A 15,000-nucleotide genomic window follows, 5' to 3' on the forward strand; every position below is an offset into this window, starting at 1 on the left:
TATGGAAATATTGCTTACAAAAATATATTCTTCAAGATAGTTGTAGTTTAAGCTTTGTGAAAATCCATAAACACTTCAGTGTTACAAACTTTTTCCCATGATCTAATATTATACCAGGTGTTGACAATCATCTCACATCACCAGTATGACTGGTTCAGAGCACTCTGACTAATGACTTAGATCAGGGGTTCCCAACCTTTTTCGGTCACTGTGCCACCAACTGAATTTAGCTCTGCCCGGAGTACCCCTGAAGTACCCCCTCTTGCATTTTACCAGTAAGCCTATGATCTCATGAGTCTTCTCAAGTACCTCCATTGGATAGGCCAGGTACCCCCAGGGGTCCTTGTACCCCTGGTTGGGAACCACTGACTTAGATCATACCTCCACTCCTTCCACACATAGAGCTGATTAAAGTCTTACCTACTCAGAAACTCTAGTCATGGTTCATCATAAAGAACACCAACCTTTTAAAACTGAACATGCACGTTTTCATAACAATACACTGACCTATGACTTTATTTTATATGGATACAATATTTTTGCTGTTTATAGTATTTTAGGCAGGAATGCTAACTTGAGATCCACACAGATTTCAAGTTAGCATTCTATCCATAATTATATTGTGAAGCTGTTTCCACATGACCAAAATGAATGTACCTTTACTGTACTAATCTGAGGCTGTCTGTGTGTGAGAGGCTGTATAGTTAACAGCATGTCTACCATGACCGCTCCCAGCGAGAGACAACACTCTTGTTATTCATTCAAGAATATTTCCCACCTGACTCACTGAGTCTCCCAGAGGAGAACTGTTGCTGCGTTGACACAGTGGTGTGTTTCATCCACATGCACAGATTCTACACAGATCTGATCAGTGGCCTTATTCACAGTACGTCTCAGAGTAGGAATTCTGATCAAGGATCAGGTTTCACCTCTTAATAATCATGATCTAAAAGGCTAAACTGATCCTAGATTAGGACTCCTACTCTTTTTTGAATACGGGATTATTAGATCGTTATATCATGTTGATGTGGTTCCTGGGATCTCTTGAGTAGGAGTACTGACCTAGGATCTGTTTTGTATTAAATAAAGAGTATACGGACAGAGTGAAGCTGATCCTAGATTAGGACTCCTACTCTGAGAATCCTTGAGAATCTGCACAGACCTGTATAGATAGAATGTGCATGTGGAAGGCAGCTGTGTTTCGTAACATGGCACCCAGACCACTGCATGACCTGTATAGGACAGAGGACTGATATACGTTTGCCATTGATGTCAAACTGCTTCCACTACCTACTCTCACCAACCACCTCTCTCTCCTTTCTACTTTCCATGCATACAATCCAACCTCACCTCCCTCATATTTTTTCTTCTTGCTTTTTTTGTGCGTTGATCAGTATCTTAAATCTATCTGAATCATGAAGCTGAAGCAATTGATCCGTTATGGTGATGGAGTAAGGGATCTTTGTTTTTATAAATGAGTGTCTAAAAATGCTTTATACAAGGAGCATGATACTTCCTTCCTTTATACAAGGGGCATGATACTTCCTTCCTTTATACAAGGAGCATGATACTTCCTTCCTTTATACAAGGAGCATGATACTTCCTTCCTTTATACAAGGAGCATGATACTTCCTTCCTTTATACAAGGGGCATGATACTTCCTTCCTTTATACAAGGGGCATGATACTTCCTTCCTTTATACAAGGGGCATGATACTTCCTTCCTTTATACAAGGGGCATGATACTTCCTTCCTTTATACAAGGGGCATGATACTTCCTTCCTTTCCTTCAGATACAGGATTGGGCTAGTGTTGAAGGTTTTGAACCTTTCTCACTCCAATCCTTCTTCCTGCTTTAATTCAGTATGGCTATGGGATGTCTTTTCATTAATTAGTCATTTATTTGGTCAGATGTCTGATAATTCCTTTTCATTTACTGAGCTGACTCCGTAGCCATCTCGGTGTAAAACACTTATTCTGTTGTAGTTCAATTCATCCAGATCATAGTTACCCCAATCTGAAGCTATAGAGTTAACTTGACTCAAAAGTCAAAGTAATCTGGACTCAAAGGTCAGAATTTCTTCCTGCTTCATGGTAACAGATTGTCAGTTGTGTGCGCTTAAACTAAGATGTCTGCCAAGTCCAGCTCAGAGGGTTGTGGGTAACTGTCCTGGGTTTGTTATGTTCACACCAATATTAGACAACTCCCTCCCTCCTTCCCTTTTTTGTTTTACCCCGTCCCATCCTCCATCCCTCCATCCCTCCCTCACTCTCTTCCCCAGCAGTCATTCAATGACAAGCGTAAAAAGAACCTCTTTTCCCGAAAGTTCCCTTTCTACAACAAGAGCAAGGAGCACAGCGAGCAGGAAACGAGCGATGTTGACCGTAAGTAAAGCGTTAAAGAGACGGACGGTCGCTAGAACAGTAGGTCAGGGCAGCCTCAGGCACAGGAACGCACAGGAACCGCCAGACACAACCACTAGCCCTGCAGCAGGTAACCCTAGTACCAAGGTAGAGCGTTGGGCTTTAATAACTAGGGCCATGACCACCAGGAAAGACTCTGGGCCCCTAGTTCTAACCATACTTTGCTCAACCACCACTCTAAACCATAGCTCTACGTCAGGAATCCTCTGTGGCCTTGGCCTGCATCTCCGCTCCAGTAGCTTTGAGCATTGCTCATTGATTTATCAGTTTGGTTGGTTTGACCATTTGGGTTCAGTGCAGTGCTGCGTCGTTGTGTCTAACGGTCGAACAGCGTGTTGTGTTCCAGTAATGAATGTCTCTCTTGTGGTTGTGTCTCCTGTTTTGCTTTGCTCTCTGACGACTGCTTCACAGGACCCTGACGACAAAGGACTGAGTAAGTCACACAAGGTTTTCCACTGTCACACAACCAACCCTCTGCAGCTCATCCCAGGCTCCCGCAGTCATATAATATTGTCATCCATCTCCTAACTAGGACATTAACAGAAATACTTGTCATCCAATGCATTCACAGTCATTAAAACCTCTTTCATAGTCATCCAGCCTCTTAATGTTTTGACAGTCGGCTTAGTTTAACTAACATACACAACAGTGTGTTTGTACTTCTATTCTGTTCAAAGCACAAATAGTGCCTTCTCTAAACACATTGCATCCACGTAACAATGCATAGACCAACACTCATATATCTGAAAGATTGTCTTCCCGTCAGCCTCTGTCCACTGTGGTCAGGCATTTTACACTGTGTTCAAACAGCAGGACATCAGGGTCGTTAGCTAGACAGTACAACAATACTAATATCATCAGCACACTGAATCATGCAGTGTGGTGATGTCACTTTAATCAATGGTGATTCATTGGTGGGTATTGTACGGCAGATCATGCAGGCTGCTTTTGCACTGTAAAGGCCCCTTTAGAGAGTAGGCCTAGTGTTGCTGTTCGTTTCCCCTTACTCAGCATAGATGGAGGCGGGCTCATTTAGAAACACATACAGTAGAACGGTGGTTCTCAACGAACAGTAGAACAGTGGTTCTCAATGAACAGTGGTTCTCAACGAACAGTAGAACAGTGGTTCTCAATGAACAAGTGGTTCTCAACGAACAGTAGAACAGTGGTTCGTAACGTACAGTAGAACTGTGGTTCTCAACGTACAGTAGAACAATGGTTCTCAACGTACAGTAGAACGGTGGTTCTCAACGTACAGTAGAACAGTGGTTCTCAACATACAGTAGATCAGGGGTTCTCAACCTTTTTTGGTTACTGTACCACCAACCGAATTTTGCTCTTCCCGGAGTACCCCTGAAGTACCCCCTCTTGCATTTTACCAGTAGGCCTATGGTCTCATGAGTCTTCTCATGTACCCCATGTGGATAGGCCAAGTACTCCCAGGGGTCATAGTACCTCTGATTGGGAACCACTGCAGTAGAGAAAACAGTAATTAGAATAATCTAGGGGATTTAATAGACATAGTAGATAGACTCTGATGGTCCCAAGTGATTGTGTGTGTTACAGAGGTGTCATATCACTGTCAGAATCACCTTGGTGTAGGGGACCTTTCCTATTGAATATATTTATGTCTGAACCCCCCCCTTTGGCTGTGTTAAGACCCTTCAGGAGTCCTGGATGTTGTGCTATTTCAACCATCATTTAAATAAAAACATATTTTTAGTTCACCTTTATTTATTCAGGTGATATATAATCTCTTTTACAAGAGAGACTTGGTCCAAAATGGCCGCAGGGTCACCGTGTTGGAAATAACAGCATGAAAACACACATTAACATTGTATAAAGCTGCACCTTGATGTGACAGGACCTACCGTGGTCTAATGTAAGGATGCAAGAGGAAGGTCTCACAGATATACCGTCATAATGCCTTTCACATAATGCTGCCCTTCACAAAACCTAACTTCAGAGGGTATAGAGTTTTTAGAAAGCACAATACGTACAAAGTTCACACCTCCGTCTCCTTAGGGTTCCTAGCACTGCCCTCTCCTGGTGATCCTGTGTATATCTCTGTGTCTTCATGTTGTGACGTCATCAGTGGGAGGGGTGTGTCTGTGTAGATCTCTGTGTCTTCATGTTGTGACGTCATCAGTGGGAGGGGTGTGTCTGTGTAGATCTCTGTGTCTTCATGTTGTGACGTCATCAGTGGGAGGGGTGTATCTGTGTGTATCTCTGTGTCTTCATGTTGTGACGTCATCAGTGGGAGGGGTGTATCTGTGGTGCTGACATTCTTTGTTATACTTTCAGAGCATGTAACCTCTAACGCCAGCGATAGTGAAAGTAGTTACCGTAAGTCCTGGTGTGCCTCTCCTTCCCTCCCTCCATCCCCCCCTCTGTCGACCGTTGGCTCTATTCTGTAATTAGTTGTTTTTCACTTCTCCGTCGTCATCTTCTCTGCTTCTGCTGGTGTTCTATTATGTACCGTGTGTGTTTGGTCTGTCACACGTTAAGAGTCCCCAAGCTACTTCCTTCAGGGATGCATGTCCCCAAGCTACTTCCTTCAGGAATGCATGTCCCCAAGCTACTTCCTTCAGGGATGCATGTTGAAATAGCAGTCATGTTAGGAGGTTTACTGGACTGATATGAAACCGATGTGGAGCTTTAGCAGTGTGTTTGTGTTTGTGTGAGAACATAGAAAGAGTCTATAGTGTGCTCTGCTCTCTACTGCTCTCTACTGCTCTCTACTGCTCTTAAAACTACTGCTGTTAAATCTACTGCTGTTAAATCTACTGCTATTAAATCTACTGCTCTTAATTCTACTGCTATTAAATCTACTGCTATTAAATCTACTGCTCTTAATTCTACTGCTATTAAATCTACTGCTGTTAAATCTACTGCTGTTAAATCTACTGCTATTAAATCTACTGCTGTTAAATCTACTGCTATTAAATCTACTGCTATTAAATCTACTGCTCTTAATTCTACTGCTCTTAATTCTACTGCTATTAAATCTACTGCTATTAAATATACTGCTATTAAATCTACTGCTATTAAATCTACTGCTCTTAAATCTATTGCTATTAAATCTACTGCTGTTAAATCTACTGCTGTTAAATCTACTGCTATTCAACCCTCTTTAGGAAAAGCAAATCTGCTTATACATATTCACAAGCTTCATGGAATGCACGCGCATTAGCTACTCTTTCAATGTTTTTCTGAACAGCTGGAGGGATCAAAGGGGGTCATCAAGTTGATTCCGTTTTGAAATGCACACTTGCTACACTGATTTGATAGATTACAACAGGGAACAGGAGAATACTGATAGACAAACACACACACACACACACACACACACACTCATAGCATGCCGACAGCTAGTCTGGCTCCTAACCCTAATCACAGTGAACACTGCACCGACACTGTTCGTCTAAACATGGCCGCCTGTTCTGTCCGTCCAATCAAGGTGGCCAGGAGGAGTACGTCCTGTCCTACGAGCCAGTCACACAGCAGGAAGGTAAGACACAGCTTACATCATCATCTCTGTCACATATCACCTGACACAGCAGCAGCATCTTGTCACTGCCCCATTAGAGTTAGTTGGTTATCTCACTTAGTTATCTTAGTTAGTTAGTTATTATCTCACTTAAAGTTAGTTATCTCACTGTCAATTATTGTAATATGCTTCTATAAGGGCAGTGTTGTTACAGTCGATCCCTCTTGTGTCTGTCCAGTGAACTACACACGGCCCGTCATCATCCTGGGGCCAATGAAAGACCGCGTCAACGATGACCTCATCTCAGAGTTCCCCGACAAATTTGGGTCCTGTGTCCCACGTGAGTACCAACGTTTTTGTTACATAAACAATTTGATGTTTTTATGTTGACCGTTCTCGTCTTGTACCTAAAGGTGTGATTACCAGGGCTGTCGGTAATTAAATATATAAAACAAATCTAAATACATTTCCGTTGTCTTCGTCTGGTTATTCAGACACGACCAGACCAAAGCGGGATTACGAGGTGGATGCCAGAGACTACCATTTTGTGGTGTCCAGGGAGCAGATGGAGAAAGACATCCAGGACCACAAGTTCATCGAGGCGGGCCAGTACAACAATCACCTGTATGGGACCAGCGTCCAGTCTGTACGGGAGGTCGCTGAGAAGGTGAAAAGAGGAGAGGGAAGAGAGGAGGGGGAAAAGAGGAGGAGGAGAGGGGGAAGAGAAGAGGAGAGGGGGAAGAGAGGAGGAGGAGAGGGGGAAGAGAAGAGGAGAGGGGGAAGAGAGGAGGAGGAGAGGGGGAAGAGAGGAGGAGGAGAGGGGGAAGAGGAGGAGGAGAGGGGGAAGAGAGGAGGAGAGAGAAGAGAGGAGGAGGAGAGGGGGAAGAGAGGAGGAGGAGAGGGGGAAGAGAGGAGGAGAGGGAAGAGATGAGGAGAGGGGGAAGAGAGGAGGAGAGGGAAGAGAGGGGGAAGAGAGGAGGAGAGGGGGAAGAGAAGAGGGGGAAGAGTGGAGGAGGAGAGGGGGAAGAGAGGAGGAGGAGAGGGAAGAGAGGAGGAGGAGAGGGGGAAGAGAGGAGGAGGGGGGAGAGAAGAGGAGAGGAGAGGGGGAGGAGAGGAGAAGGAGAGAGGGAAGAGAGGAGGAGAGAGGGAAGAGAGGAGGAGAGAGGGAGGAGAGGAGAAGAGGGGGAATAGATGAGAGGGGGAGGAGAGGAGGAAGAGAGAAACAGAGGGGGAAGAGAGGAGGAGATGGGGAAGAGAATAGGAGAGGAGAGGGGGAAGAGGGGAGGAGGAGAGGGGGAAGAGAAGAGAAGAGGAGAGGGAAGAGTGGAGGAGTGGGAAGAGAGGGGGAAAAGAGGAGGAGAGGGAAGAGAGGAGGAGAGGGAAGAGAGGAGGAGAGGGGGGAAAGATGAGGAGAGGGAGGGAGGAGGAGAGGGAGGAGAGGGGAAAGAGGAGAGGAGGAGAGGGGAAAGAGAGGAGGGGGAAGATGAGAGGAGGAAGAGATGAGGAGAAGGGGAAGAGAGGAGGAGAGGGAAGAGAGGGAAGAGAGGAGGAGAGGGGAAAGAGAGGATGAGAGGGGGAAGAGGAGAGGAGAAGAGGAGAGGAGGAAGAGAGGAGAGGGGGAAGAGAAGAGGGGAAGAGAGGGGGAGAGGGGAAGAGAGGAGGAGAGGGGGAAGAGAGGAGGAATAGAGGGGGAAGAGAAGAGGAGAGGAGGAGAGGGGAAGAAGAGGGGGAAGAGAGGAGGAGAGGGGGAAGAGAGGAAGAGGAGAGGGGAAGGAGAGGGGGAGAGGGGTAGGAGAGGAGAAGAGAAGAGGGGGAATAGATGAGAGGGGGAGGAGAGGAGGAAGAGAGAAAGAGAGGGGGAAGAGAGGAGGAGATGGGGAAGAGAATAGGAGAGGGGGAAGAGGAGAGGAGGAGAAGGGGAGGAGAGGGGGAAGAGAAGATAAGAGAAGAGGAGAGGGAAGAGTGGAGGAGTGGGAAGAGAGGAGGAGAGGGGGAAAAGAGGAGGAGAGGGAAGAGAGGAGGAGAGGGGAAAGAGGAGAGGAGGAGAGGGGAAAGAGAGGAGGGGGAAGATGAGAGGAGAAAGAGATGAGGAGAAGGGGAAGAGAGGAGGAGAGGGAAGAGAGGGAAGAGAGGAGGAGAGGGGAAAGAGAGGAGGAGAGGGGGAAGAGGAGAGGAGAAGAGGAGAGGAGGAAGAGAGGAGAGGGGGAAGAGAAGAGGGGAAAGAGAGGAGGAGAGGGGGAAGAGAGGAGGAGAGGGGGAAGAGAGGAGGAATAGAGGGGGAAGAGAAGAGGGGAGGAGGAGAGGGGGAGGAGAGGAGGTAGAGAGGAAGAGGAGAGGGGAAGGAGAGGAGAGGGGGAAGAGAGGAAGAGAGGAAGAGGAGAGGGGAAGGAGAGGGGGATGAGAGGGGGGAGAGAGGAGGAGAGGGGGAAGAGAGGAGGAGAGGATGAAGAGGAGAGGAGGAAGAGAAGGGGAAGAGAGGAGGGGAGGGGGAAGAGAGAAGGAGAGGGGGAAGAGAGGAGGAAGAGAGGAGGAGAGGGGGAAGATAAGAGGAGAGGAGGAGAGGGGGAAAAGAGGAGGAGAGGGAAGAGAGGAGGAGAGGGGAAGAGAGGGGGAGAGGGGGAATAGAGGAGGAAGAGAGTAGGAGAGGGGGAAGAGAGAAGGAAGATATAAGTAGAGGGGGAAGGGGGAAGGAAGATATAAGTAGAGGGGGAAGAGAGGAGGAAGAGAGGAGGAGAGGGGGAAGATAGGAGGAGAGGGGGAAGAGAAGAGGAGGAGGGGGAAGAGAGGAGGAGAGGGGGAGGTGAGGGGGAAGAGAGGATGAAGAGAGAAGGAGAGGGGGAAGAGAGGAGTAGAGGGGGAAGAGAGGAGGAGAGGGGGAATAGAGGAGGTGAGGGGGAAGAGAGGAGGAGTGGGGGTGGAGAGGGGGAATAGTGGAAGAGAAGGGGAGGAAGTGTCAGCATACGGCTATGTTGTGATGACATTTCTTAACTCTCTCTCTCTCTTTATGTCCAGGGGAAGCATTGCATCCTGGATGTTTCAGGCAATGCCATCAAGCGATTGCAATCGACCATGCTCTACCCCATCGCTATTTTCATCAAGCCCAAGTCTGTGGAGAATATCCTGTAAGTTGTTTTGGTTCAACATTTCATTTTCATATTAAGAGGCCGAAGTCTTCTGCCCTAGGGAATGGTGGAAATTAAGAGGCCAAAGTCTTCTGCCCTAGGGGATGGTGGGAATTAAGAGACCATATAGTCTTCTGCCCTAGGGGATGGTGGGAATTAAAAGGCCAAAGTCTTCTGCCCTAGGGGATGGTGGGAATTAAGAGGACATAGTATTCTGCCCTAGGGGATGGTGGGAATTAAGAGGCCAAAGGCTTCTGCCCTAAGGGATGGTGGGAATTAAGAGGCCAAAGGATTCTGCCCTAGGGGATGGTGGGAATTAAAAGGCCAAAGTCTTCTGCCCTAGGGGATGGTGGGAATTAAGAGGCCATAGTATTCTGCCCTAGGGGATGGTGGGAATTAAGAGGCCAAAGTCTTCTGCCCTAGGGGATGGTGGGAATTAAGAGGCCAAAGGCTTCTGCCCTAGGGGATGGTGGGAATTAAGAGGCCAAAGTATTCTGCCCTAGGGGATGGTGGGAATTAAGAGTTCAGACTCAGAATATGTTTTTATGTTTTTATTCACAGTCACTGGTTAGTGTATATATAAATACATACTGTATATAGGTTAACGTCTTAGTCATTCTCTCTGTTATGATGAGTTTCTAGGGTATCAAGTGATTAAGAAAGTAATGAGATACTTAGACACTTTTGATGGGGAGTTCATATAAGATATTTAACATGGTACCATGGTTAGTTATAACAGAAGGACATGGCCCTGCCTCTGCCATCTTCCAACTCCAGAACAAAGAGATCCCTCAGCTTATATACACTCTGTTACAAGTTTCTTCACGAACATCTAGTAAACCTCCATGGGCACTCTCTTTCTTTGCTGTTATTACCCTTTACCCCTGTCACTATCTCCTGTCCATCAATTATTCTAAGATCAACATCAGTAATCTACTCTGACATAAGGAATGCAGACTCTGTGACACAAAACCACAAATCTACCAACTCTCCCCTGGTCCACACAATATTATGACATCATTACAATCCACTTTTTTTTTTCTTCTTTTGTGGTAAGTAAAATTACTTAACCCCCAACAATTAATATAAAATACAATATTCCCAATCAGTAGTATATACAGCTCTGGAAAAAATTAAGAGACAACTGCAAAATTATCAGTTTCTCTGGTTTTACTATTTATAGGTATGTGTTTGGGTAAAAATAACAGTTTTGTTTTATTCTATAAACTACTGACAACATTTCTCCCAAATTCCAAATAAAAATATTGTCATTTAGAGCATTTATTTGCAGAAAATGACAACTGGTCAAAATAACAAAAAAAGATGCAGTGTTGTCAGACCTCGAATAATGCAAAGAAAATAAGTTCATGTTCATTGTTTTAACTTAGAAAGAGTTCAGAAATCAACTTTTGGTGGAATAACCATGATTTTCAATCACAGCTTTCATGTGTCTTGGCATGCTCTCCACCAGTCTTTCACATTGATGTTGGGTGACTTTATGCCACGCCTGGCGCAAAAATTCAAGCAGCTCGGCTTTGTTTGATGGCTTGTGACCATCCATCTTCCTCTTGATCACATTCCAGAAGTTTTCAATGGGGTTCAGGTCTGGAGATTGGGCTGGCCATGACAGGGTCTTGATCTGGTGGTCCTCCATCCACACCTTGATTGACCTGGCTGTGTGGCATGGCACATTGTCCTGCTGGAAAAACCAATCCTCAGAGTTGGGGAACAATGTCAGAGCAAAAGGAAGCAAGTTTTCTTCCAGGACAACCTTGTACATGGCTTGATTCATGCGTCCTTCACAAAGACAAATCTGCCCGATTCCAGCCTTGCTGAAGCACCCCCAGATCATCACCTATCCTCCACCAAATTTCACAGTGGGTGCGAGACACTGTGGCTTGTAGGCCTCTCCGGGTCTCCGTCTAACCATTAGACGACCAGGTGTTGGGCAAAGCTGAAAATTGGACTCATCAGAGAAGATGACCTTACTCCAGTCCTCTACGGTCCAATCCTTATGGTCTTTTGCAAACCTCAGCCTGGCTCTTCTTTGCTAATCATTGATGAAGGGCTTTTTTCTAGCTTTGCACAACTTCAGCCCTGCCCCTAGGAGCCTGTTTCGAACCGTCCTCGCCGTGCACTTCACCCCAGCTGCCGTTTGCCATTCTTTTTGTAGGTCACTTGATGTCATCCTACGGTTGTTGAGTGACATTCGAATGAGTTGGAGGTCATCCCGGTCAGTAGAGAGTTGTTTTCGCCCTCTGCCGGTCTGTAGCTTTGTTGTCCCCAATGTCTGCTGCTTGACCTTGTTCTTATGAACCACCATCTTTGACATTTTAAGGATGGAAGCAACCTGACGCTCACTGTATCCCTCTGCCAGTAAAGCCAGAATTTAACCCTTCTTTTCCTCACTCAAAACTTTCCTTTTCAATATTTTGGCATGGTCAATAGTTATTTTTTGATTAATATTACTTTTGAGGTACTATTAGCACTGTTTTTGCCATCCAGCTGGTCCTATTGCAAGAGGATAGTGATGACCACAGCAGTGGTTTTTATACTTTTCCTCGTTAAATAAGATTTGGTTCAGGTGATCACCTAATCAGTACCTAATTCATTAGAATGAGGTGTGCCTGTGTTGGAATTCAACAGACACTGGAATGGAATGGCTGTCATACATGTAGAGATGCTGATTTAAGAAAAATGTGCAGTGGTCTCTTAATTTTTTCCACAGCTGTGTATATATATATATATATATATATATATATATATATATATATATATATATATATGACTAGAGCCTAAACTATGCTAGATAACTGACCCATCATCTTAGACATGCTATCAAGAAAAACATCCATAGAAATAAATTGTGACCATCATGACATCATCCCCACAAATACAAAGATCCATGACACTTAATAAGTTACATGGATATTACAATCTGGTCACATGAATATAGAAATAACAAAAACGTCCGTCTTCGTCATCCATGTCCAGTCAGAGGAACCCCAAGCTTTTCACTGGTCACTTGGGGCGCTATCTGATCAACTGAGATATTCTTCTTTCCACATTTTCAGTCCTGTAAACCTTAAAATCCACCTTATACATTTCCAACTTAACATTCCCCATTCCTCAATCAACATTATCAATGGACTCTAAACTGGGATAAGATAATACAGTGGGGGAAAAAAGTATTTAGTCAGCCACCAATTGTGCAAGTTCTCCCACTTAAAAAGATGAGAGAGGCCTGTAATTTTCATCATAGGTACACGTCAACTATGACAGACAAATTGAGAATTTTTTCCAGAAAATCACATTGTAGGATTTTTTATGAATTTATTTGCAAATTATGGTGGAAAATAAGTATTTGGTCACCTACAAACAAGCAAGATTTCTGGCTCTCACAGACCTGTAACTTCTTCTTTAAGAGGCTCCTCTGTCCTCCACTCGTTACCTGTATTAATGGCACCTGTTTGAACTTGTTATCAGTATAAAATACACCTGTCCACAACCTCAAACAGTCACACTCCAAACTCCACTATGGCCAAGACCAAAGAGCTGTCAAAGGACACCAGAAACAAAATTGTAGACCTGCACCAGGCTGGGAAGACTGAATCTGCAATAGGTAAGCAGCTTGGTTTGAAGAAATCAACTGTGGGAGCAATTATTAGGAAATGGAAGACATACAAGACCACTGATAATCTCCCTCGATCTGGGGCTCCACGCAAGATCTCACCCCGTGGGGTCAAAATGATCACAAGAACGGTGAGCAAAAATCCCAGAACCACACGGGGGGACCTAGTGAATGACCTGCAGAGAGCTGGGACCAAAGTAACAAAGCCTACCATCAGTAACACACTACGCTGCCAGGGACTCAAATCCTGCAGTGCCAGACGTGTCCCCCTGCTTAAGCCAGTACATGTCCAGGCCCGTCTGAAGTTTGCTAGAGTGCATTTGGATGATCCAGAAGAGGATTGGGAGAATGTCATATGGTCAGATGAAACCAAAATAGAACTTTTTGGTAAAAACTCAACTCGTCGTGTTTGGAGGACAAAGAATGCTGAGTTGCATCCAAAGAACACCATACCTACTGTGAAGCATGGGGGTGGAAACATCATGCTTTGGGGCTGTTTTTCTGCAAAGGGACCAGGACGACTGATCCGTGTAAAGGAAAGAATGAATGGGGCCATGTATCGTGATATTTTGAGTGAAAACCTCCTTCTATCAGCAAGGGCATTGAAGATGAAACGTGGCTGGGTCTTTCAGCATGACAATGATCCCAAACACACCGCCCGGGCAACGAAGGAGTGGCTTCGTAAGAAGCATTTCAAGGTCCTGGAGTGGCCTAGCCAGTCTCCAGATCTCAACCCCATAGAAAATCTTTGGAGGGAGTTGAAAGTCCGTGTTGCCCAGCGACAGCCCCAAAACATCACTGCTCTAGAGGAGATCTGCATGGAGGAATGGGCCAACATACCAGCAACAGTGTGTGAAAACCTTGTGAAGACTTACAGAAAACGTTTGACCTGTGTCATTGCCAACAAAGGGTATATAACAAAGTATTGAGAAACTTTTGTTATTGACCAAATACTTATTTTCCACCATAATTTGCAAATAAATTCATTAAAAATCCTACAATGTGATTTTCTGGAAAAGAAAATCTCATTTTGTCTGTCATAGTTGACGTGTACCTATGATGAAAATTACAGGCCTCTCTCATCTTTTTAAATGGGAGAACTTGCACAATTGGTGGCTGACTAAATACTTTTTTTCCCCACTGTATATATTAAGAATAATTACTCTTAATGTCTTCCTGCATGTCTCTAATATTTCCCATATCTTTAGTTAAATTCCCAAGACCTTCCTAATCTTGATGTCCAACATGTATCCCCCATATAATCACATACATTTCCTCTTTATTTACTATAATAGCATCCAATGACATGTGATTATCACTTACATAGTCTAACGAGTGACATCTCAGACCCAATTGCTTAAAACCCATGATTGTTAATAGATACAATGTTAAACTCTGACTTTGTTCTCCTATTATTCCTGAGATAGATACACAGTATAACACTCTATTTTCACTCCCTGTTAAATCAGTACATCCCTAGACTATTCATGCTTTAAGAATTCAATCAAAATCAGATCATATGAAAATAGCATAACCCTGTGATAGGAACCACTTAAGTTATTGCCTAGCGACATAGATATTTACCACTCTAAACATCCATATCAATATCACCCAATACTTCAAATGTATATAATGACTAATCTGTTAATACGTTAACCCAATTAAACAACATATTCATGATTTCATTCACATAATCCTCACATTAACTTCCATGTGTCAAACATTATGATTCAACAATGTCTACTCAAAATAAATCATATAAGTGTATCCTAAGACATTACCATAATGTATCACTGTTTTAACCATAATTTCTATATAAAACAGTTCTCAATTGTACAATCAATATCCTTCATTTTGAAAATAATTATACTAATACCTACTAATGATTCACTTAAATCACTCAGTCATCTTATACATTTTAACCCAAAACCAAATTACTTAACTCAACCAAATTTAAAATGACAATCCATATTGATTAATTTGGTTCTTATCAATGAAAATTAAAACCCTCAACTTTATCACCCATTACACCTTTCAGAATGTACGCTTATATTAACATACAGTATAAACATCCATAATTATATTATGACTTTCCTCATCCTGATAATAAATACAGATCATTCTCAATGCATTCTTAATACTATTAATTTAGCAGTGTATATACCTACTACCCAAATTAGCAATTTTATATAAACCCAATTTTATTATCAACACATCTAAGCAACCCCTTTTCCTCCCGGCACTTAAATCTTCTGGCGTCTCTTCATTATGTTCTTCAGACGGCTTCATATTTCAAAACGACTTGCACATGACAATGTCACAACTACAATGTCT

At 43.9% G+C, this 15,000-nt stretch overlaps 1 protein-coding gene across 11 annotated transcripts in view; it reads left to right on the top strand.

The window, feature by feature from the left end:
* LOC121534111 (disks large homolog 1) overlaps positions 1-15,000 on the top strand; it is a 253,752-nt gene that overhangs the window by 232,784 nt on the left and 5,968 nt on the right. For 7 of the 11 annotated variants that reach the window (XM_041840572.2, XM_041840575.2, XM_041840580.2 and 4 more), the window contains 6 exons: positions 2,282-2,384; positions 4,728-4,769; positions 5,884-5,934; positions 6,152-6,253; positions 6,408-6,580; positions 8,926-9,035. In XM_041840572.2, coding sequence (XP_041696506.2) covers positions 2,282-2,384; positions 4,728-4,769; positions 5,884-5,934; positions 6,152-6,253; positions 6,408-6,580; positions 8,926-9,035 — 581 coding nt within the window. Of the gene's footprint in view, positions 1-2,281; positions 2,385-2,834; positions 2,857-4,727; positions 4,770-5,883; positions 5,935-6,151; positions 6,254-6,407; positions 6,581-8,925; positions 9,036-15,000 lie in introns of all 11 variants that reach the window. The other 4 variants (XM_041840577.2, XM_041840578.2, XM_041840573.2 and 1 more) reach the window with 3 other exon arrangements.

The sequence above is a fragment of the Coregonus clupeaformis genome, chromosome 20 (genome assembly GCF_020615455.1).
Source record: "Coregonus clupeaformis isolate EN_2021a chromosome 20, ASM2061545v1, whole genome shotgun sequence".
In the NCBI taxonomy this organism is placed as follows: Eukaryota; Metazoa; Chordata; class Actinopteri; order Salmoniformes; family Salmonidae; genus Coregonus; species Coregonus clupeaformis.